The sequence below is a fragment of the Macaca mulatta genome, chromosome 8 (assembly GCF_049350105.2).
Source record: "Macaca mulatta isolate MMU2019108-1 chromosome 8, T2T-MMU8v2.0, whole genome shotgun sequence".
NCBI classification, from domain to species: Eukaryota; Metazoa; Chordata; class Mammalia; order Primates; family Cercopithecidae; genus Macaca; species Macaca mulatta.
In genome coordinates this window covers 153603318-153624547 of record NC_133413.1, presented here as the reverse complement: position 1 = coordinate 153624547, position 21230 = coordinate 153603318, and the positions used below count along the sequence as shown (strand labels likewise).

At 57.4% G+C, this 21230-nt stretch overlaps 2 protein-coding genes and 2 long non-coding RNA genes across 26 annotated transcripts in view; 2 read left to right on the top strand and 2 right to left on the bottom strand.

Annotated features, from left to right (window-relative positions):
• Window positions 1-19487, bottom strand: part of GLI4 (GLI family zinc finger 4) — a 37977-nt gene extending 18490 nt beyond the window's left edge. Inside the window, exons 1-4 of one of the 5 annotated variants that reach the window (XM_077944250.1) lie at window positions 18379-18602; window positions 14261-15878; window positions 10402-10643; window positions 10180-10308 (exon numbers count right to left, since the gene is read on the bottom strand). The gene's annotated coding sequence lies outside the window, so the exon portion shown is untranslated. Of the gene's footprint in view, window positions 1-694; window positions 1749-10179; window positions 10309-10401; window positions 10644-14260; window positions 15879-18378; window positions 18603-19151 lie in introns of those variants that run through there. The other 4 variants (XM_015146118.3, XM_077944254.1, XM_077944252.1 and 1 more) reach the window with 4 other exon arrangements.
• On the top strand, window positions 287-5432 carry LOC144330886 (uncharacterized). Its single transcript, XR_013397506.1, has 2 exons — window positions 287-3211; window positions 3407-5432. It is a non-coding gene; the product is annotated as an uncharacterized LOC144330886 (long non-coding RNA).
• On the bottom strand, window positions 5351-19487 carry ZFP41 (ZFP41 zinc finger protein). 19 transcript variants are annotated; one of them, XM_077944309.1, is made up of 7 exons: window positions 18379-18572; window positions 17199-17373; window positions 14261-15878; window positions 13000-13156; window positions 10402-10643; window positions 10180-10308; window positions 5351-5429 (listed from the first exon to the last, which is right to left on the bottom strand). In XM_077944309.1, the coding sequence occupies exon 3, from the start codon at window positions 15719-15721 to the stop codon at window positions 15125-15127; it is 597 nt and encodes a 198-aa protein (XP_077800435.1). In that variant the 5' UTR covers window positions 15722-15878; window positions 17199-17373; window positions 18379-18572; the 3' UTR covers window positions 5351-5429; window positions 10180-10308; window positions 10402-10643; window positions 13000-13156; window positions 14261-15124. The 19 variants fall into 19 exon arrangements, with proteins under 19 accessions (XP_077800435.1, XP_077800430.1, XP_077800440.1 ...); XM_077944304.1 differs by lacking the exon at window positions 17199-17373 and having other exon boundaries at window positions 18379-18592; XM_077944314.1 differs by lacking the exon at window positions 17199-17373 and having other exon boundaries at window positions 10402-10624; window positions 13004-13156; window positions 18328-18561.
• Window positions 7007-8713, top strand: LOC144330895 (uncharacterized). The gene is made up of 2 exons (XR_013397515.1): window positions 7007-7138; window positions 8498-8713. It is a non-coding gene; the product is annotated as an uncharacterized LOC144330895 (long non-coding RNA).
• Window positions 19488-21230: the final 1743 nt, after the last annotated feature.

The window sequence follows — 21230 nt, the reverse complement described above, 5'->3', positions numbered from 1 at the left end:
GAGATGGAGTTTCTGCTCTTGTCGCCCAGGCTGGAGGGCAATTGGCGCAATCTTGGCTCATCGCAATCTCTGCCTCCCAGGTTTAAGGGATTCTCCTGCCTCAGCCTCCCAAGTAGCTGGGATCACAGGCGTGCACCCCACACCCGGCTAATTTTGTATTTTTAGTAGAGATGGGGTTTTGCCATGTTGGCCAGGCTGGTCTTGAACTCCTGACCTTAGGTGATCCACCCGCCTCAGCTTCCCAAAGTGTTGGGATTACAGGCATGAGTCACTGCGCCCAGCACCTCTTTTCTTTCTTTCTTTTTTTTTTTTTGAGATGGAGTCTCACTCTGTTGCCCAGGCTGGATTGCAGTGGTGCGATCTCAGCTCACTGCAAGCTCCACCTCCCGGGTTCATGCCATTCTCCTGCCTCAGCCTCCCAAGTAGCTGCAACTACAGGCGCCTGCCAACTTACCCAGCCTCAGGTATTCCTTCATAGCAGTGCAAAATGGACAAACACAGAACCTACATCAGGATAGCGGCAGATGACAATGCAATTGACTCGATGACAGGCTGCGGCCGCATTGCACCGGGCTGTGCAGACTCATTTTGGGGGACAGCTGTGTCTTTGTATGTAGTTCTTGACATTGTCACACACACAGGCTGTTGTCACCAGCTCCCCATGCATCCAACACATCACGGGAAGCTGACTCACCGAAGCTACCGTCCGTGTCGGCTGACCTTTGAGAAGCCGTGGAGTGTCTTACTTCCCAGGCCCCTTGGACCGGTCCTCAGCCTGGCCAGCTCACAGGAGTGAAGGGAGAAGGCAACGGGTGTAATCAGAGTGGAAGAATCCCCTTCCCCCACCAGGGCTTTGGAGGGAGTGCAAGGGTTGCTGATTTAATGAGCTGGGAGCCAGCAGCCAGCCTGGTCTGTTGAAGCAGCAGGTGGGGGGGAGGGGCTCCTTGCCTGAGCAGGGTTTTGCTGGGTATTCACTGTGAACAATGAGCTGGTGTTCATTATGCTGGGAGGTGGGGTTCGGGGTTCGGGGTTCCAGCCCCAACAGCCCCAGAGCCCCTGGTCCTAAGGCGTGGGAGTCAGCCCACAGCCCCCCAGGCCTGTTGTCTTGGGCTGTGGATTAGAAAAGGCCTCCATGGGCTTCTTTTGTTGAGATCACGGAATTCAGTGCCTGTTCAGATACCCACACAGGCCTGGCCTGCTCCAGCCAGTGCTGCTGGGGTTGGGGTGAGGGTGCCATCTGGACAGCAGTGCCCTTGTCTCTAGGGGTCCCTGTGGGAAAGCTCAAAGCTTCCTGGGCAGGAGGGCTGGTCAGAGCCCCCGAGCCACTGGAGTAGAGGGGCTGAAAGCACTTCTTAGACCACACCTGGAGACGAGGGGCTCAGAGGAGTGACCAGGCTAAAGGTCCAAGAGGCTTCTCTAAGGGGCAGCACCAGGGAGAGACAGGGGTGGGAGCAGGAAGGAGGGAGGGGAGGCAGCAGAAGGGAGGGGCCAGCCCATCACAGAGAGGTGGGAGGGGTGCAGGGGCAGAGGTCTGATGCTTGAAGGAGTCGCCTGGGGTTCAAGTTTGGAAGACCAGGCAGGGGAGTGTGGTGAGCATGGGGAGGACAGAACAGGATGGGGAGGGACAGACCGAACAGCCTTGACATCTCCACTGGGGGCTTGGACGTCATTCTCAGGGCACTGGGGGGCACAGGCGTCTGTAGGGAGGGAGGCAGGAGAGCTGACACACACTGAAGGTGTCCCTGGGGCTGTGGGGTAGAGCAGAGCAGCACAGAAGGGAGAGGGGTCAGTGGCTGCAGCCCCTGCACACAGCACAGCTGGCAGAAGGCTGCCTGAGTCCCAGGCTGGGATGCGGACGATGAGGAAGCTTTAGGCCTGGGCTGGTGGGACAGAGACGGGGCCACTCTGGGTGCTGTCCTCAAGAGTGGAGAAAGGCAGTCGAGTACACTTGCCTCTCGCCAGCAGCAGCCACCGTGTCGCCTTGCTGGCTTGTTTGCGGGGGAGGGACAGCTGGGAGGGTTCTGGTCAAGTGTGTGAAGACGTGACCAGTTCCCACATCTCCAGCCACCACAGACACTTGTTCCTGCAGGAGCGACCGCGCCACGCCTTTCTAGCTTCTGGAACCCCACGCATCTCTGGGCTGTTCCCTGGGGCCTTGAGAGCCACCTTTCCCGTCCTTTCCTTCGTCGTCACGGGGTCTAAATCTGTCTCTCTCACCTGCAGCATCTGGGCAGGACCCCCACACATCCCGGCCTCTGCACACTAGATTCCGGTGGTACCCCCACCCAGCTGTGACTGCCAACACCGTCCCAGACATTGCCGAGTGGTCCCCGGGGGCAAAAGTGCCCCTGGTTGAGAGCAACTGCCCTACCGAAGGAGGTGCAAGCCAGTGAACAGAGGACCAGGCAAAAGCGGGTGCTGTTTGGATCTCAGAGGGCCTGGAGAAGGTGTTCAGGACTCCCGGGGCCTCCGCTGGGGCATCCTGAGTGCAGGCACTAGGCCACCGAATGAACCCTCAGCTTCCCAGGTATCCGGGGCCTGAAAGGTGTGAGGACATTTCCGCACTGCAAAGGGATGCTCCCATCATGAGTGAGTGAACAACTTTCTCATTTATGTGTCAGTCTCCTGTTGAGTCTGGCTAACGGGGAGTGGTCTCAGGGAGACCCATCAGAGGCAGTGACCAGCCAGGGTCCTGAGGTCCTGGGAAGCGGCACCTGCACTGTTCCCTGGGAGGCAGCTGGTAGCCTTCGTGGGGGGCACTGACTGCATCCCGAGTGCAGAGAGATCAATGAAGACAGCACTCGAGTCAGAAATCAATGTTTACTGCAGAGAACACAGAAGCCAGCAAGCAGCAGGGAAGGGAGGTGTCGCAGCGAGCATGTTGGGCAGGCTGGGAACCAGCGCAGTGGCCCACGCGGACCGAGGAGGACACGCAGAGCAAGTCACAGGAAGCGCAGCTGCAAACAGACGTTTATCCCAAATGCACAGGACACTTACCAAGGACTGATGGTCTCAGAGTCATGCTCAACAGCTTTGGCTGGCAGGACACTTAAAGTTTTGGACAACAGAAAGTAACAGTGGAAAAGGGGACATCTGCCCCAACACGAGAGGCCAAGACCACAGCTGTTACAGGAGGGGTCAGCGCCGTAGTACACGGGTGGCGGCGGCTGCACATGCGTGCCTGGGGAATGAGAGTGTTTGGACATGCCAGGTGCCCAGCCTGGGGAATGAGAGTGTTCGGACATGCCAGGTGTCCAGCCTGGGGAATGAGAGTGTTCAGACATGCCAGGTGCCCAGCCTGGGGAATGAGAGTGTTCAGACATGCCAGGTGCCCAGCCTGGGGAATGAGAGTGTTCGGACATGCCAGGTGCCCAGCCTGGGGAATGAGAGTATTCAGACATGCCAGGTGCCCAGCCTGGGGAATGAGAGTGTTCAGACATGCCAGGTGCCCAGCCTGGGGAATGAGAGTGTTCGGACATGCCAGGTGTCCAGCCTCACCAGGAAACAGGCACACGGGGACAGAGGTGCACACACTGAAAACTCTCACTGAATCCACTCGCCTGAGCGGTGGCCACGGGAGCACGGTGCTGTACTCCCCACAAACCTGAACCTGGGCCCCAGGGCGAGAGGCATGGAAGGTGCAGGGGTGCAGGGATGTGGGTAGGGGCTCCCAGCTCAGAGGCATGTCCAGGAACCCCCATCAGGCCAGAGCCCTGCCCTGAGCCGCCTGCAGGGGTGACTGCGGGACAGCAGCGTTAGACCCAGTCTTGGCTGTGAGGTCGCTCCCACTGCCACGCACGACCCTGGGATTCTGTCAAGGTGGGGGCCGTCTGCTCGGCCCGGGCTCCCTGACCATGTGGCTGGGTTTGCAGAGGAAACCAGGAGAGTGCCAACACCAGGCTCTGTAAGCACGAATCTCCCTGCCGGCCCCATCCCAGAGTGCACCCCCATCCTTCCCGCATCCCTGGGCTCAGCTGTTCCTCACTGACCTCAGAGACACCCTGCCCTGCCCCAGCTCCACAGGAGCCCTGCCCACCACCACCTCAGCTCTGAGTCTCCCTTGGGGACACGGCTTTTCTCCTGGTGCAGAGGCGCAGGACGCTGTCCCTAAGGCCTATCTTCCTCTGCAGCATGTTTTGATGTCAGCTCATTCACAGGAAAGAAACGGTCACATCTCAGTGCCCCAAATGGGGACCAATAGGAGAAGTCACTGGGAATGAAGTCCGGGTACAGTCCGGGGTCCATGGGCTCTCCAGAAACGCAGGTGGACCCCACCAGAGCCAACGAGCCTCAGTCGCTGATCGGCCCCTCCCTGCTTCCCCGTGTCAAAGAGGAAACAGAGGCCCAGATGAGGAGGGCTGGCTGGCTGCATCCCCAGACCTCTGGTCCCAGGGCTGGCTGGCAGCGCCCCTCCCCCTGCTCACTTCCTGCTCTCCTGAGAAATGGCTCAGGGATGCAGCCTGTGGGGACAGATGCTGGCATAGCTCACAAAATGCTCGCACAAGGGACACTCCATGGCACGTCCCTGCAGCCGAGCAAAGTCACAACATTTGAGGTACTCTGCACTCTGAGGCCCACAGAGCTCGGCTGGCCAAGTGAGGCTGGGAGGATGGTGCCTGCTGGTCACGGCAGGTGAGTGGGGCTGGGAGGATGGTGCCTGCTGGTCAGGGCCACTCTCTGGTCTGGGTGGCCGAGCAAGGCTGAAAGGATGGTGCCCGCTGGTCAGGGTGGCTGCGTGAGGCTGGGAGGATGGTGCCTGCTGGTCAGGGTGGCTGCGTGAGCCTGGGAGGGTGGTGCCCGCTGGTCAGGGTGGCCCAGGAGGTGCTGTCCAGGTGGAGCCCGGGGCTGGTGTGGGTGCGCCATGCTCCTGAGAAGTTTCTGGGTTGCGGCTTTGATGTTCTCCTGCAATGAGAATGCTGACACTTGGCTGAAGGGTCCTCACGTCTCCCCCAGTACACTTCTGAGATGCCGGGAAGGTTCTGAACATTAGGCTGATTCCTGGGACTCCCTCCAGGGTGGCCTCACTGGAGTCAGGAGCCCGCGCCCTGCGTCCACTGCCCCACTAGGATGGCTCTGCAGTGGGCTGAGGACAGTGAACACTGGGGTCACTGGTGGAAAGTTGCCCACTGTGATGGTTTTGACCTCTGAAGATGTTTGGGAGCCAAGTGAACGCCTGGGAGCTATTTCTAGGCATTTCAGAGGCTGCTCCCCTGCACGTGCCTGCCGCACACCGCCCTCCCCGGGCCAGGCGCCTGCCACACAGGAGGAGGTTCCTTTTCTTCTCTTCCGAGTGCTTTTCTTCTCCTTTTCTTAATCTCTGCTCCTCCTCTGAACTGAGGGTGTGCGAATCTTTTTGTTAGTTTTGAGGTTGCTTCTTATGCATATTTGATGTGGAACTTCCTGCTTTGGGGGTGATCTGCTCTACCAGCCTGAAAAGGACGAGAAATACCTTCTGAGTACATAGGAAGTGCGGTTATACCTGGTTCCTCTGTTGGTAAAGACCACACTATGAAAGCAAGAGAACGGCTTGGGTTGAGTGGAAACAGGCACCTGCGGGCGATGGAGGCCAGGGTTGGGGGCGGGGGGCCTTGAGATCAGTGGGGGGTGTGGAAGTGGGTGTTAACCCGTGCACCCCAGGGCTGGATGGCACCAGGTTCATAAGGAAGTGCTTCCTGTTTTCTAAAAACATTAAGGAAGGTGGGAGGGTGTCAGATGTGTAAGCTGAGTATACGTGACATGATCCTTTAAACCGTGCTAGAGCAAATGCCCACTCACCCTCCATCTGGTTTCAGAGCGAGATGCCACCCAGGGGCCCATGCCCTGTGCCTGCCCCTCCCTCCGGAGTTCCCTGTGAACCATGCTTTTGCTTTTCTCTGCAGTCCGACCACGCGTCCCCAGACAACACACTGTTTAGTTTTGCTTTTAGTTTTGAACTTTGTGGCAGTTAAAACAGAACCGTGTGTCTTCTGTGCCTTACATTCCCTGCTCAGCGCTGTATCTGACACGCACAGGTGCTGACGTGGTCCCGGCTGGCTGTGCAGTCACTGCGCCAACAGCTTCCCTTGACCAACAGACCACGATTTACCCGCTTTGCTGCCGACAGGCATTGGGTTCTTTCCGGCTTTCCTGACAGTGCACGCCGTGAATGTTGTCGTCTCTGGCTGCGCGCACACACGTTTCTCACAGGGAAGTAAACAGTGGCTCCTGGGGCAGCAGGAACGCACATCTTCGCCTTTGCCAGAAAAAGCCAGGCTGCTCTCCAGACTGTGCTGCCGCCCAGTGCCACAGCAGCAGACGAGGACTCCCGCCCGTCCCGTGCAAGGATCAGAATCAGACCTGGCCGTCTTTACCACGCTGTGGGGCACAAAATTGCATCTCTTTGTTGTTTTAACTTGTGTGCCCTGATTTTTAATGAGATTGAGCATGTTTTCAGATATTTATGAGCCATGGATGTTTTTTTCTTCTGTGACTTTTGCCCACTTTTCTTTTTTCTAGAGATGGAGTCTCACTGCATTATTCAGGCTGGTCTTAACCTCCTGTTTTAGGCCATTTTTCTACTTAGATATTTGTCTTTAAAAATCCTGGTTCCTATGACTGCTACACATATTCTGAACGTTTGTCATTTGTTGCTACAGTGGTCAGGGTAAGTAACGGTGGCTGGGATAATGAAGAACCTCCGAATCTCGGCGTCTCACTCGGGAGGCCTCCCCTTCTTGCTCACATCACAACAGGGTCTTGAGGCTCCCCCGAGGGCGACTCCGGGACATGGCTCCTTCCCTTGGTGTGTGGCTCTGCCATCTCTGAGTCCTTCTCTTTCAGTCACAGGAAGGGAGGACAGTGGATGGTCACAGGGAAGATTTCAGGAGGCCAGGCCTGGAAGAGGCGCCCATCGCTCCTGCTCACATCTGCAGAACAGAATGCAGTGGTGCAATCACAGTTCACTGAGGCGTCAACCTCCCAGGCTCAACTGATCCTCCTGCCTCAGCCTCCCGAGCATATGGGACCACAGGCGCATGCCACCACACTTAATTTTTAATTTTTATTAGAAATGAAATCTCACTATGTCGCCCAGGCTGTCTCAAACTCCTGAGCTCAATCGATCCTCCCACCTTGGCCTCCCAGTGTGCTGGGATGACAGGTATGAGCCACCGCGCATGGCCTGCGAGTGCTTAGTACCTTTTTTCATGTATATGTGTATGAGTGACACTGAACTGTAATTTTGATATCCAGATTATACTCGCTTCAGAAAATAACACAGGGTGTGTTTCCTGTCTGTCTCCGAGTCTGGGTAAAACTGGAGCTGTTTCTTGAAGTCACGTGCAAAGCACCTGGACTTGGCGTTCTTTGGCAAGACTGAGAATCATCCACACAATCTCTGTCACGGCCACGGACTCTGTGTGCGTGTCTCCTCGAGCTGGGCTGCCGCGTGACTTTCCTCCTGACGGTCGCGCCGTTTCGGTGGAGTTTTTTGTCAGCACGGACTTTTCTCACTTTTTCAGCGTCAGATGTGGCTGCACTGCCTTCCCTTCTCATTCCGAATGGTTGATTTGCTCCTTTTTTCTCAGTCATTTTGCCAGAGAATGTCAATTTTTTTTTTTTTTTTTTTTTTTTTTTTTTTTTTTTTTGAGGCGGAGTCTCGCTCTGTCGCTCGGGCTGGAGTGCAGTGGCCGGATCTCAGCTCACTGCAAGCTCCGCCTCCCGGGTTTACACCATTCTCCTGCCTCAGCCTCCCAAGTAACTGGGACTACAGGTGCCCGCCATCTCGCCCGGCTAGTTTTTTGTATTTTTTAGTAGAGACGGGGTTTCACCGTGTTCGCCAGGATGGTCTCGATCTCCTGACCTCGTGATCCACCCGTCTCGGCCTCCCAAAGTGCTGGGATTACAGGCTTGAGCCACGAATGTCAATTTTAATAGTCCTTTCAAAGAACTAACTCTTAGCTCTTTTGTCCTCTCAGTGGTGTCTCTATTAGTTGTATTAATAAGTGGCTTTATTTACTTATTTATTTTTTTGAGACAGAGTTTCGCTCTTGTTGCCCAAGCTGGAGTGCAATGGCGCCCTCTTGGCTCACTGCGACCTCCGCCTCCCGGGTTCAAGCAATTCTCCTGCCTCAGCCTCCCAAGTAGCTATGAATACAGGCGCGCCACCACACCTGGCTAATTTTTTTTGTATTTTCAGTAGAAACGGGGTTTCACCATGTTAGCCATGGCTTGTCTTGAACTCCTGTCCTCAGGTGATCCGCCTGCCTTGGCCTCCCAAAGTGCTGGGATTACAGGCATGAGCCACTGCACACGGCCTGGGCCTTTGTTTTTCTAACTGTCACACTGGGGGCTTCCCTCCTGACTTCCAGCTCCTCTCCTAACAGCAACAGAGGCACACAGGGTTGGACACTGCCCTTGGATTCTGCTGCCCCCAGGTGCTCTGTTAAGTTGTATTGATCATTGAGTTTTAAGTGTCTTTTAACTTTCATTATGTTTTTCTTTGACCTGGGTCATGTAGGTTTTCTCTTCCTGGAATATGAGCTTCATTTACACAAGACACCAAAGCAGAGGTCAGCCTAGACAGCCTGTGGCTTCAGTTCTTGGTCTTGTGGTGACGTCATGAGTTCATCTGTCTGTGCCAAATGATGGGGGCAAAAAAGATGGCAGATTGGTTTTGGTTTGGTTGTGCGATTTTTCTCATAACAATAAACATTAAAAAAAATTTCCAAGTGGATTTAAAAGAGTTATCTTTCATTTCTGAGACAGGGTCTTGCTCTGTCACCCAAGCAGGTCTTGAACTCCTGGCCTCAAGTGATCCTCCTGCCTCGGCCTCCCAAAGCACTGGGATTACAGGTGTGAGTCACCGCATTGGGCCCAAAAAATGTATCTTTTCTTGTTGTTTTCCATGCTGATTTTGTTGAAGCCAGCTCTCTCATCTTTTCCTTGGAGAGGTATCCAAGGCCATCAGCTTGCACGGCCCCCATTACGTGTGTGAACCAATATCTGATCTCGCTAAGAAAACCAGCACGTGGGGCGAGCTCTGATCCCACTAACACCAGCACGCGGGGCGAGCCCCGATCCCACTAACACCAGCACGCGGGGCGAGCCCCGATCCCATTAACACCAGCACGCGGGGCGAGCCCTCATCTCACTAACACCAGCACGCGGGGCAAGCTCTGATCCCACTAACACCAGCACGCGGGGCGAGCTCTGATCCCACTAACACCAGCACGCGGGGCGAGCTCTGATCCCACTAACACCAGATGTGGGGCGAGTCCTCATCTCACTAACACCAGCACGTGGGGCGAGCTCTGATCTCACTAACACCAAACGCGGGGCGAGCCCTGATCTCACTGATCTCACTAAGAATAGCAGCACGCGGGGCGAGCCCTCATCTCACTAACACCAGACGTGGAGCTAGCTCTGATCCTACTAACACCAGCATGCAGGGCAAGCCGTGATCCCACTAACACCAGCACGCGGGGCGAGCTCTGATCCCACTAACACCAGCACGCGGGGTGAGCTCTGATCCCACTAACACCAGATGTGGGGCGAGTCCTCATCTCACTAACACCAGCACGCGGGGTGAGCCCCGATCCCACTAACACCAGCACGCGGGGCGAGCCCCGATCCCACTAACACCAGCACGCAGGGCGAGCCCCGATCCCACTAACACCAGCACGCGGGGCGAGCCCTCATCTCACTAACACCAGCACGTGGGGCGAGCTCTGATCTCACTAACACCAAACGCGGGGCGAGCCCTGATCTCACTGATCTCACTAAGAATAGCAGCACGTGGGGCGAGCCCTCATCTCACTAACACCAGACGTGGAGCTAGCTCTGATCCTACTAACACCAGCATGCAGGGCAAGCCGTGATCCCACTAACACCAGCACATGGGGCGAGCTCTGATCCCACTAACACCAAACATGGGGCGAGCTGACATGGCCACACAGTAGGATCCAGCACTGTGCTTACGACGTCACGTATTAAGGCTCTGGTTCTTGGCAACCCTGTGGGGTAAGCACTGTCAGCATTGCCATTTCACACCTGGGAAAACTGAGGCAGAGGTCCCAGAGTTCCAGAGTGAGAGGTCAAGTCCACAGCCCCTGACTTGAGAGCTATGCTCTTGACCACCTACCTCCATGCTAGAAATCAAAGATGTTGGATTAAAGTGTGAGTTTAGGATCAGGAACCCACCTGCCCGCTCCTACAGAGGCCGAGGTGGTCCTGCCATCTGTGCACTGCTGCAGGTGTCTCTGTGGGCATGACCCGGGGCCGGCATTTGGTGAGACGTCATTCCACATCTGGGGGTCCGTCTTATCGGCCCTAAATATGGAAAAGATATTTATTGTGGCATTATTCATAATAACCTAGTTTGGAAACAGCCCACATACCCATGTTGGGAAGTGCATAAGTCACCTGTGCCTTTTTGATTCAACTGGTCATTGTGCAGGCATTAAAAGTAACGCTTCCTTTCTGGCCAACATGGTGAAACCCCGTCCCGACTAAAAATACAAAAATTCGCCGGGCGTGGTGGCGCATGCCTGTAGTTCCAGCTACTCAGGACGCTGAAGCAGGGGAATCGCTTGACCGCGGGAGGTGGAGGCGGCAGTGAGCTGAGATCACGCCACTGCACTCCAGCCTGACGACAGAATGAGACTCTGTATCAAAAAAAAAAAAAAGGTAATGCCTCCCACTGTCAGTAACAGGGAAAAGCAATGATCATATTATCGTAAGTAAAATCAAACCTAATGCAGACACCACCAGGGCATGCGTGCCAGTCTCCTGGGCCGTCCTAGACAGCTGTGTCCACACGCACCACCCTCCCTGGCACATCCTGACAGACAGCAGAGGATGCCTGCCTTGAGCAGCTCCCTGCCCCGCCCCCGGTTTCTTTCTTGCGTCCGACTTCCTGACTTCTGACGCCATCTCTTCCCTGCCAACAACTAATTCTGAAGAACGCTAAGACACAGAGAAGCTGCCAGGATTGGGAGTTGTGTTAGTTCATTTTGTGTTACTATAAAAGAACACCCAAGGCTGGGTAAGTTTTTATAAAGGGGTTGACTTGGCTTGCGGTTCTGCAGGCTGTGGAGCTATCTGCTTGGTTTCTGGTGAGGCTGCAGGGAGGGATCAAGAGAGACAGGAGAAGGCGCCAGGCTCTTTAATCCAGGAGTCCCCAACCTCAAGATGGGTCCATGGCCTGTTAGAAACGGACCACACAGCAGGAGGTGGGCGGCAGGCGAGCGATTACCGTCGCTCAGCGTTACCGTCTGAGCTCCGCCTCCTGTGAGATCAGCGGTGGCATGAGATTCTCACTGGACTGCGAACCCCACTGTGAACTGCGTGCGAGGGATCTAGGTTGCGTGCTCCTCATGAGAATCAAATGCCTGATGATCTGAGGTGGGACAGTTTCATCCTGAAACCATCCACACCACTCCCTGTCCATGGAAAAACTGGTCCCAGGTGCCAGGAAGGTTGCGGACCACTGCTTTAAACAACTAGCTCTCCCGTGAACCTACGAAGTGAGAACTCACTCATTACTGTGAGGAGGGCACCAAGCCATTCCCGAGGGATCTGCCCCCATGACTCCAGTACCTCCCGCCAGGCCTCCTTCCAGCACTGGGGATCACATTTCCACATAAGATCTGGAGGGAACAGATGTCCAAACTACACCAGGAGCTCTAATGCACCCTTCACCTAGGACAGGATTAGCAAGCAATGGCCCACAGGCACATCCAGCCCACCTCCTATGTTGGTAAATAAAGTGTTTTTTTTTTTTTTTTGAGACGGAGTCTCGCTCTGTCGCCCAGGCTGGAGTGCAGTGGTGTGAACTCGGCTCACTGCCAGCTCCGCCTCCCGGGTTCACACCATTCTCCTGCCTCAGCCTCCCAAGTAGCTGGGACTACAGGCGCCCGCCACAGTACCCGACTAATTGTTTGTATTTTTAGTAGAGACGGGGTTTCACCGTGTTAGCCAGGATGGTCTCGATCTTCTGACCTCATGATCCGCCCGCCTCAGCCTCCCAAAGTGGTGTGATTACAGGCGTGAGCCACCGCGCCCAGCCTGTAAATAAAGTTTTCTTGGCACAGCCGTGCTTGTTCATTCGTATGCCACTGACAGCTGCTGTTGCCCTACACAGCAGGGTGGGGACCTGCTCTTCATGGGAGAGCTAGTTGTTTCAAGCAGTGGTCCCCAACCTTCTGTGGTCCCCTGTGGGTGCTAAGGCATAGGCCATACGGCTGCAGTGCCAAGAATACTTCCTGACTGACCCTTCATCGGAAAAGTTTGCCAACCTGTGTTCTAGATTCCCCATGACTGACATTGAGCCAGTCTCCTGTCACTCTCCAGTGACGCGCACACACCATTGGCATGAACTGCAGGCGTCACGCTCTGCGGCCGAGAGCCTCGGTGTGCGTCTGCAGTAGGAGGGCGTCAGTGAGGACTGCCCTGTCCCTGCGGCGCTGGTGCCGGCTGTGCCTACAGTTGACTGTGCCTGGAGTCTACACTCCAGGTCAGCCAAACGTCCCAGCAAGTCCTTCAAAGCAACTCTTCCGATCCAGGACCACACGTCGCATGTGCTCTGATGCCTGCTTCTGAACAATTTCACCTCCTGAGATGTCCATTTCTGGGAGTGCAAGTCTTCCTCTCCTGGTGACAGCTTGGCTGAGGCCGTCCAGCCTCAGGGACATACCGGGAACGGCTGCATAAGGAGATCCGGGGCAGGGGGCCCACCAAGATGTTCTGCCCTGTGGGGGTCAACACTGGCCGTGGTCTGCCGGCGGCATCCAGGGGCAGTCTATCTAGGTGAGGCTGAGGCTGCCCGCCCCTCGCTCCCTCGCCCCCTTGCCCCCTCACCCCCTCACCCCCTTACCCCCTCACCCCCTTGCTGACAGCAGTGGGCTGACCACAGCCCCAGGGAGCCCCACGGGAAGACTGGCCTCCCCAGCACACGCCCAACAGTGTGAGACACAGTCATCACCGAGGCAGGTACACAGCACCACGGGACTTGCCACCTACCTACCCCCACCGGGACCATGGGCCACTGAGAAGCCACGAAGGCCATGCTTCCAGCAGCGACCGCGGTGCAGGACCATCAGGAGGCCACAGGTGCCACGGCTCCTCTCTGGTGAGTCACCTGCTCACCTGTGCCCAGGAAGACCCCTCCAGTGCGGTCCTGAGAGCAGACCCCCCCCAGGCAACACGTCTGATGAGGCCAACACAGCCTCAACCCAAACAAGGCAGGGCCCGCAGGCGAGCATAGCCACACCAGCAATGCCATGGGGGCGTGGTGGTGGTGGGGCCTTCTGGGTAGACCAGCCTGGGTCCACAGCCAGCTCATGCACTGAGTGTCACCCGACCTCAGAGAGCCCTGCAGCCATCTGGGAGATGCTGCCCTGCAGGTCAGGACCCAGTGCGAGCAGGTGACGGGCTGGGCTCTCAGACCTACTATATAGAACGTTAACCAGGCCAGAGGCAAAGCTAGTGTGGGTGACCGTGTGGTTAGTTCTAGGCTATTTCTATTTCTGTGGGGAAGTGAGGAGATGCATCTGTCAGCGCAGCCCATGGGCAGTGGGCATGAGAGAGGCCGGGAGCCGGGCAACCTCCTCACGATACTACAAGTGGTGGCACTCAGGACTCCCTGCCATGGAACAGGCTCCTCTGGCCAGGCCAGCAGCGGGAGCAGCTGGGAGAAGAGACCCACTTTGATGTGGAATGTGCTTCCAACACGTCTGAGTGCAGGGATCGAAGCATCCTTCTAGTGGGAGGGGAGGCCTGCCAAGAGGCTCTCTTTCCAAGTGACCCCACGGTGGCCAAGCTGGTATGGGGCCTACACAGACAGGCAGAAATATTACAGCCCTCAGAAAGACTGCGGCAGGAAAAACGTGTTAACCCAGTAAACGTTTCCACCCAGACATGACTGCTCTCCATTATCCAGGCAGTGTCCCCCACTCCGTTTCTGAGACTGCTCAACGGACAAGGCCAAGGCCGTCTCCAGCTCGAATCGGGACCCTCCTTCCAGGACAGAATCCCCAAAGACTAGGGCCATGATTAGTGTTTCATGTCTAAACGGCTGACAACACAGGCGCCAACATTTCCCAATAAAAAACCATATTACTCCTGGTTGACAAAGTCATTTTCTACCCTCTTATAAACCAGTCCCTAGAGAGCACAGGGTCCTGTCCACAGTGCTCCTGGATGGACACAAAGGTGGCACAGGCCTGTGGACCTGCCATGGGGTGGGACAGGACTGGTACAGGCATGAAAAAATGGAACTAACCTGAATACTGGGCTGCTCCGTGGGGCTGGGGCCCACCGCTAACGTCGGAAGGCCAAGGGGCAGATGCAGGCTGGACTGAAGCTGCTGAGGGCACCCCAGGGGCCCCACCACGTGGCTGGGGCAGGAAGCTCAGCAGGTGGTGGTGTCCAAGGTCCTGAGGAACCTTTGTCCCGAGTCCATCCAGGTAAGTCAGGCCGCCTCTCTGGGAGCAAGGCTGGGCCAAGAGGGCGCGGGGTGTGGCCCAGTTCCAGGGACGGGGTCTGAGCTCAGGGACTGGCGCTCCAGCAGGAGGAGAGAAGCCAGAGAACCAAGCACAGTTCGGGCACAGAGGCTGGGAAGGGACGAGTGGTCCTGGGGCTCGCTGCAGAGCTCGGGGATCCAGAGAGCAGAGTGTCCAGACTGGGGCGTTCAGCGGCAGATGAAAGGCTTAAGCAGAGAGGACATCACAGGCAGGTGGCAGCGGGAAGTGCTCGGCCGCCCACCACACCAGGAGCCTCTCCTGCTGGGTGCTCTGAGGTGACCCAAACCCGTCCCACGGATGGCAGTGAACACACCCTGCTCTCTGGTGCTGAGCCCCGTGAGCCATCGAAGAACCTGGAAAATGGTCTGTGGCTGCAAGGAGCCTCTCGTGGCTTCTACATTACTGCAGTGTCTTGATCCAAAGAGATTCTCTGCAGTGGAAAGGTCGCTCGCTCGTTTGCACGTTCCCACATCTGACCAGGCTGATTTTCCGGGGGTCCCCAGGGCACGGAACACAGTGCACATGGCCCTGTGCCCCCACCAGACGCTGAACACGAGGGAGCCACGGAGCAGGCGGCCGGCGAGGCTCGCACTGTAGGGCCTGAGTCCACAGACGGCCCCAGCTCAGGGCTTCTTCCGAGGGTGGCGTTTCCGATGGCGGATGAGACAGGAGCTGTAGGCAAAGGCTTTCCCACAGTCCGTGCATTCGTAGGGCTTCTCCCCGGTGTGCGTCTTCTGATGTTTCAGGAGATTGGAGCCGCAGTTAAAGGCTTTCCCGCACTCCCCGCATTTGAAGGGCTTCTCTCCTGTGTGAGTCCTCTGGTGTTTGGTGACGTCGGAGCTGTGCCGGAAGGCTTTCCCGCACTGCACACACTGGAAGGGCTTCTCTCCCGTGTGGACCCTCTGATGGCGAATGTGGTCTGTCTTGTGCTTAAACATCCGCCCACACTCACTGCACTCATAGGGTTTCTTCCTCTGAAAAGGAATGAACACGGGAACCCCCTCAAAGTCATCTTTAAATGAAGCGTCGAAGGCATCAAAGATGTGCTCTTCGTCTTCAGGACTCAGGCGGGGCTCTGTGCGGGGTTTCCTGGGCACAGTGGGCCTCTCGGGTGGCTTTTTGTCCCCGGACGCCTTCTCCTCTCTGAGTATGCCCTTCTGCACATCTGCTTCCTCCCTCGGGGTCGGCGTCTTCCTTTTTCTGCCTGCAGGCTTCTCCATCGTTCTGTTCCTTGGAAGCGTGAGGGCTAAGGGGCTGCTGACTTCCCTGTGGGCCCCACTTCCTCAAGAACGGCTTGCTTCCCACACATCTCTCCACACTCCCAGCGCGGGACTGATGCTCTGCACCAGGAGGCCAAGGGCCACCATCCTCTTGGTGCTGGGGAGAAGAACATGAACCTCAGATTAAAGGTTCGCATTTCAGGGGCTGTGGGGTTTGGGTGCGGCCCCTCCCTATGTGTTCTCCCACAAGTGTCTCAAACGGAATTGCTGATCTCCCCGGAGCTCCACCTGACTCACTCTCCCAGCCTTTCCTTGTCTTGGTGAAGGGATCAATTGCTCACCAAAGAATCCTTGCTCCTCTGCCAGGGTTCGGGGTCTGCACACCACGTCCGCAGGATCTGATGTGCCCATCAACTGCCCTGTGGCTTCCCTCCTCCACCCCCGAATCCCCCTGGTTCCTGCCCTAATCTCTGTCTCCACCACACTGGGCTTGGGACCAGTCACTGTGCTTTGGAGCTACAGGCTGCAGGGCCCACACGTGCCCAGTGGAGGATGCTTCCAACCCCCAGGGCTGGGTTCTGAGCTCATGAAACCAGGGCTGCCCCCCTGCCATGGACCACAGCAGCCAGCAGACCCCCTCATGTCACATCCTTTCCACCTCAGCTTCCTGAGTAGCTGGGACTACAGGTGTGCGCCACCATGCCCAGTCATATTCTAAGAAATAATATTCCATACCCTTTGTATTAGTTCTTGGGCCAGGGTTGCGCCTAGGTAGAAAGTGGAGCTGAGATGCATGTTGTAAGTGACATATCTCAACACATAAATACCTCGAATTCTCTTTGTTAAGTAAAGAGGAGGTTCGTGGTCTTCCCTCCGTTCCCCCACGAGTGCAGGTAACACATAAACTGACTACAGATTTCCTATCTCAACAAGGACAGGATCTGGTCTTTTCTACAGGAAAATGTTTATATGACTCAGTTTCAGGCCAACATCACTTTCTAGGGCTCTATCTAGAGGTGGCGTGTGGGACGAGGCAGATTAGGTGGGCGCCAGAACTGAAGATGAAGGCCACGTGTGCTGAGGGAGGATGCAGGCATAAAGCAGCATCTCTGCTGGGGTGGGCAGGGGGAGCCCTGGTGCCCAGGACAGAGGATCACAGCCTAAGCTGGCTGGAGTTTGAGGCCAGGATCCAGCTCTGGTAGGAAACAAAGGTGAGAACCAAGAACGAACACTAAAAATCAGTCGACCAGCTGTTTGCCTCATGGGCAGGGCAGAGCTGGAGAAGCAGCAGCTCTCCAGGGCACAGTTAGAAACCTATCTGGCTCTCTGCACACTCCACTCCATGGCGGGGGTGGGTGTTTGTGAACCTGCTGAGCCTGACACCTGCTGCCCGGGGCCTGTGTGGGGATCCTCCGTGCTGTATAGCACTGTTCCCTCTACCAGACACTTGTTGCTGCACGTGTGGCTGGTCACTGACATGTTAGGCAGCAGAAGCTCCTGAAGGTGAGGATCATGTCTTTTTTATCTTCAGATCCTGGTCACATACTGTGCTCAAGGAACATTCTCCATAATGGTCCTGTCGACTCAACTCAGGCTGGCAGGTGCTAACCGGCAGAGACTGGAATGACTCACTTCTCTACATGCTGCCCACCCTGAGAAATAAAATACTTGTTAAGAACAGAGTGGACTGGCCGGGCTCAGCGGCTCACGCCTGTAATTCCAGCACTTTGGGAGGCCGAGGCGGGCGGATCACAGGTCAGGAGATAGAGGCCATCCTGGCCAACATGGTGAAACCCCGTCCCTACTAAAATACAAAAAATGAGCTGGGCGTGGTAGCGCGTGCCTGTAGTCCCAGCTAGTGGGGAGGCTGAGGGAGGTGAATTGCTTGAACCCAGGAGACAGAAGTTGCAGTGAGCAAAGATAGCGCCAGTGCACTCCCGCCTGGCGACAGAGCAAGACTCCGTCTCAAAACAAACAAAACCCAACCCCCACCCCACGCACACACACAAAACAAAAACGGAGTGGACCGCAGCGATTGTCTTGGCCTCACCTCACAGGCCTGTAGACAGGAGTGATTAGCTAGTTACAGATGGCGCAACCCACACTTGCCACAGCCCTAAAGGCTGGGGTTCTGGTTCTGTCGTGCAACTCCGGCAGAGCCCCGTCGCCACTCTGGGCGGAGGAACGTTCACCTAAAATATGAAGCTCTGGGTATCCGCAGGCGGTAGGGGCTACCTAGGAAACCTCACTCACCCTGGCGCCTCCCTCCACTACTTTCAGGGATCTGGGTCTCACGGAGAGACTGGAACATTAGTGGGCTTGAGATTCAAGGGCTATCTGCACTAAAACAGCCTGCTGGGTCCACGGCCTGCCAGGGGCCAGCTAGCTGTGCCAAGGCCTGAAATGCCAGGCATCTGAGCCAGGCGGAGGGACCCGCCAGGGTCTTGTGCGTGATCCTAGTTAGAGGTTCCCCTTTCAACGCCACACCCCCGCGGCCCGCTTGCGGAGCTAGGTCGGCCTCGGGGCCGGCGCCCGGGAGGCGCTCAGAGCCAGGTCTCGCCACATCCCTGGAGCGCTGGGGTGCGGGGAGGCGGCGGGGCCCATACCAACTCTGCGCGTCCTGGGCCGGAGGCGGCGGGCAGGAGCCCAGTGAGTACCTGGCTGGAGACGAGGGGCGACGAGGACCTCCCGCTGCAGAACGCGGACTCGCCCGGGCCCTACTAGGACTGCTGGAAGGCGGGGAGAGGCGCGCGCCCCTCACGGGGTCCGGAGGCAGGAAAGGGAAGACCTAGATGCTGCACCGCCCCGCCGCTCCTGCCCCTGCCTGCGTCCAGGTCCCCGTCCGGACCCCGTCAGCCCTAGGCACCCGCAGGAAATGCCCGCCCGCTGACCCGCCCCTTCCGGCGGCCACGCTAGGAGCCGGGGCTGGACTCGGTGGTGGTGAGCGGTGGAGGGCTCGGCCCGAACGGATCCACCCCCAGCCGACTCCGCCCCGAAGACCCCGCCCCGATCATGCCCCGCCCACTCAGGCTCCACCCCTAACCGCCGTCTCGTCCGCAGGTTCCTCCCCCAACTGACCCCGCCCCTTCACAGTCCTTTATGGCAGGCACCCTCCCGAAGGCTCCGCCCTGATCAGGTCCCGCCCCGAGCAGGCCCCGCCTCCGGAAGCTCCTTCTCGAGCTGGCTTCCCCTCATGCCCCGCCCCCTCATGCTCCGCCCTCATGTCCCGTCCCCGAAAGGCCCACCCCCGAAAGCTCCTCCCGGAGCCGGCTGCCCTCATGCCCCGCCCCAGGCTCCGCCCTATGTCCCGCCCCTGAAAGCCCCGCCCTGAACCATCACCCTCATGCCCCGCCCCCACCGACCCCGCCCCGCGAGGCCCCGACCCCATAGCGCGTCCCCGAGCCGACCCAGTCACTTAGGCTGCGCCCACCAGGCTTTCCGGATCCGACGCGCGTGGGCTTCTGGCTCCCGGCCCCCAGCGGGGAGATCGCGGCCGCGCGCCGGGAGGCTTGTCCCTGAGGCCGCTCCCTGCCCACCCCGAGCCTCAGCCTCCGTGGCGTCCACCGCGTGCCTCCACAGGAAGTCGCTACCTGCGCCTTCAGCGCGGAAGGAGAACCGACGCGTCCCCTAGCTGGGCGGGCACCGCCTCCACCACCGCCGCCGCCGCGTGCACGCCCGGGCCAGCCGTCTCCCACCCCGCGGCCCTTGCGGCTCCTCCCGCCGTAGGCAGCGCTCCGGGATATGCTCCCAGCGCTGGCTGCGCTCACTCCACTTCCTGCCCGTCCAGATCGCACTGCGCCGCCAGGCCCGCCACGTACCGCAAACTGGGTGTCCTAAAACGACATCCGCCTGTTATCTCAAGGCTTCTGTGGGCCAGAAGGCCAGGCTTATCTGGGTCCTCAGCTCAGGTCATCCGCTGTGTTCTCATCTGGAGGCTGGACTGGGGAAGGATTGCTTTCCACCTCATGCGATTGCTGGCAGAAGTCATGTCCTGGTGCTTGTAGGACCCAGGGCCAGCAGGAACTGTTCTCAGCTCCCGGGGGCTGCCTACTGGCCCCTGCTGTGTGGCCATCTGCGAGGGTGGGCAGTTCACAGGGTGGTCACTTCCCCAGGGTCCGAGGGAGAGCCCCACCCCCAGATGGAGTCCTATGGAACAGAACCTAATTGTGGGTGACATGCCACCCCCTCCGCCCAGTTCTACTCAGATTCAAGTCACAGGTGCCACCTGTAGCCAAGGGAACTATGGGCATGGGGCTGGCGCTGGGGGATCTCCTTAGGATATCCGCAGCATTCTACCCCCTCCACCCACAACCCTTCCCATTTCCACTTTCTATATGATTTCCTTATTATATTTATTATTAATTATCCCACACTCCCATGCAAATCAGCTCTTTGAAGGCTGCCACCTGTGCTTGTTCTGGGTGCCTGGTGTGTGCTGGGCCTCGTGTTTTGTGGACTGAGTGAACGTGGGTGGAGATCTTAGGTGCTGCTGGTGCCGTGGCACCCTAGGAACTGCCTGCCCCCCCCCCAGCCCTCTCTCCAGCTGCCTCCTGGACTTAGCAAGGTGTTGAAAACCAGGCAGTTCTGCTCCCTCCTCATCCCACCCCCCTCTCCCATCCTGTTGCTTTTACTTCCCAATGTTTTTGTTTTTGTTTTTGTTTTTGAGCAGCAGCAAGATTTATTGTAAAGAGCAAAAGAACAAAGCTTCCACAGTGTGGAAGGGGAGCCGAGCAGGTTGCCCTACCTACCAATGTTTTCAACCAACCCCTCTTGCACAGCCTGCTTCCTCTGTCCCGGCTGGAACCTCATCTCCTCTCACCAGTACTACTTCTGTGCCCTGCCCTGGGGTCTCCCTGCCTTCATTTGGGCTCCCCTGTCCACCCCTCCTATAGAAGCTGGAGGGGCTGACTTACAGGGCAAACCCGCAGTAGCCCTCCCAGCTTCATGCCCGTCCTGCAGGATGAGGTCTGGGTCCCTTAGCAGCTGCAAAGGGGCCTGCACATACTTGCAAGCTGCCCCTCTCACCACCCTTTCACCTCCCAGGAGACTCAGCAGCAAGTGCTTGCCCTGCCACACACCATCAGCTGCATGCCTCAGCCCTGGGCCTTGAACACCCCTGCTCCGCCTCCGCTGGAAGGACTCTTTCCTGTTTTTTAAGACTCCACCTGTTTAAGCTCCTCTGTGCCAGCCCCAGCCTCACCCCTGCCATCCTCAGGCCAAGGCTGCCTGGGTAGCTGTCCACACAGGTTACATGCCATACATGACCCTCGGTCAGGGCTTGTCTTTTATTTTGTTTGTTTTTTTTTTTTTGAGACAGAGTCTTGCTCTGTCACCCAGGCTGGAGTGCAGTGGCCAGATCTCAGCTCACTGCAAGCTCCGCCTCCCGGGTTCACGCCATTCTCCTGCCTCAGCCTCCCGAGTAGCTGGGACTACAGGCGCCCGCCACCTCGCCCGGCTAGTTTTTTGTATTTTTTAGTAGAGACGGGGTTTCACCATGTTAGCCAGGATG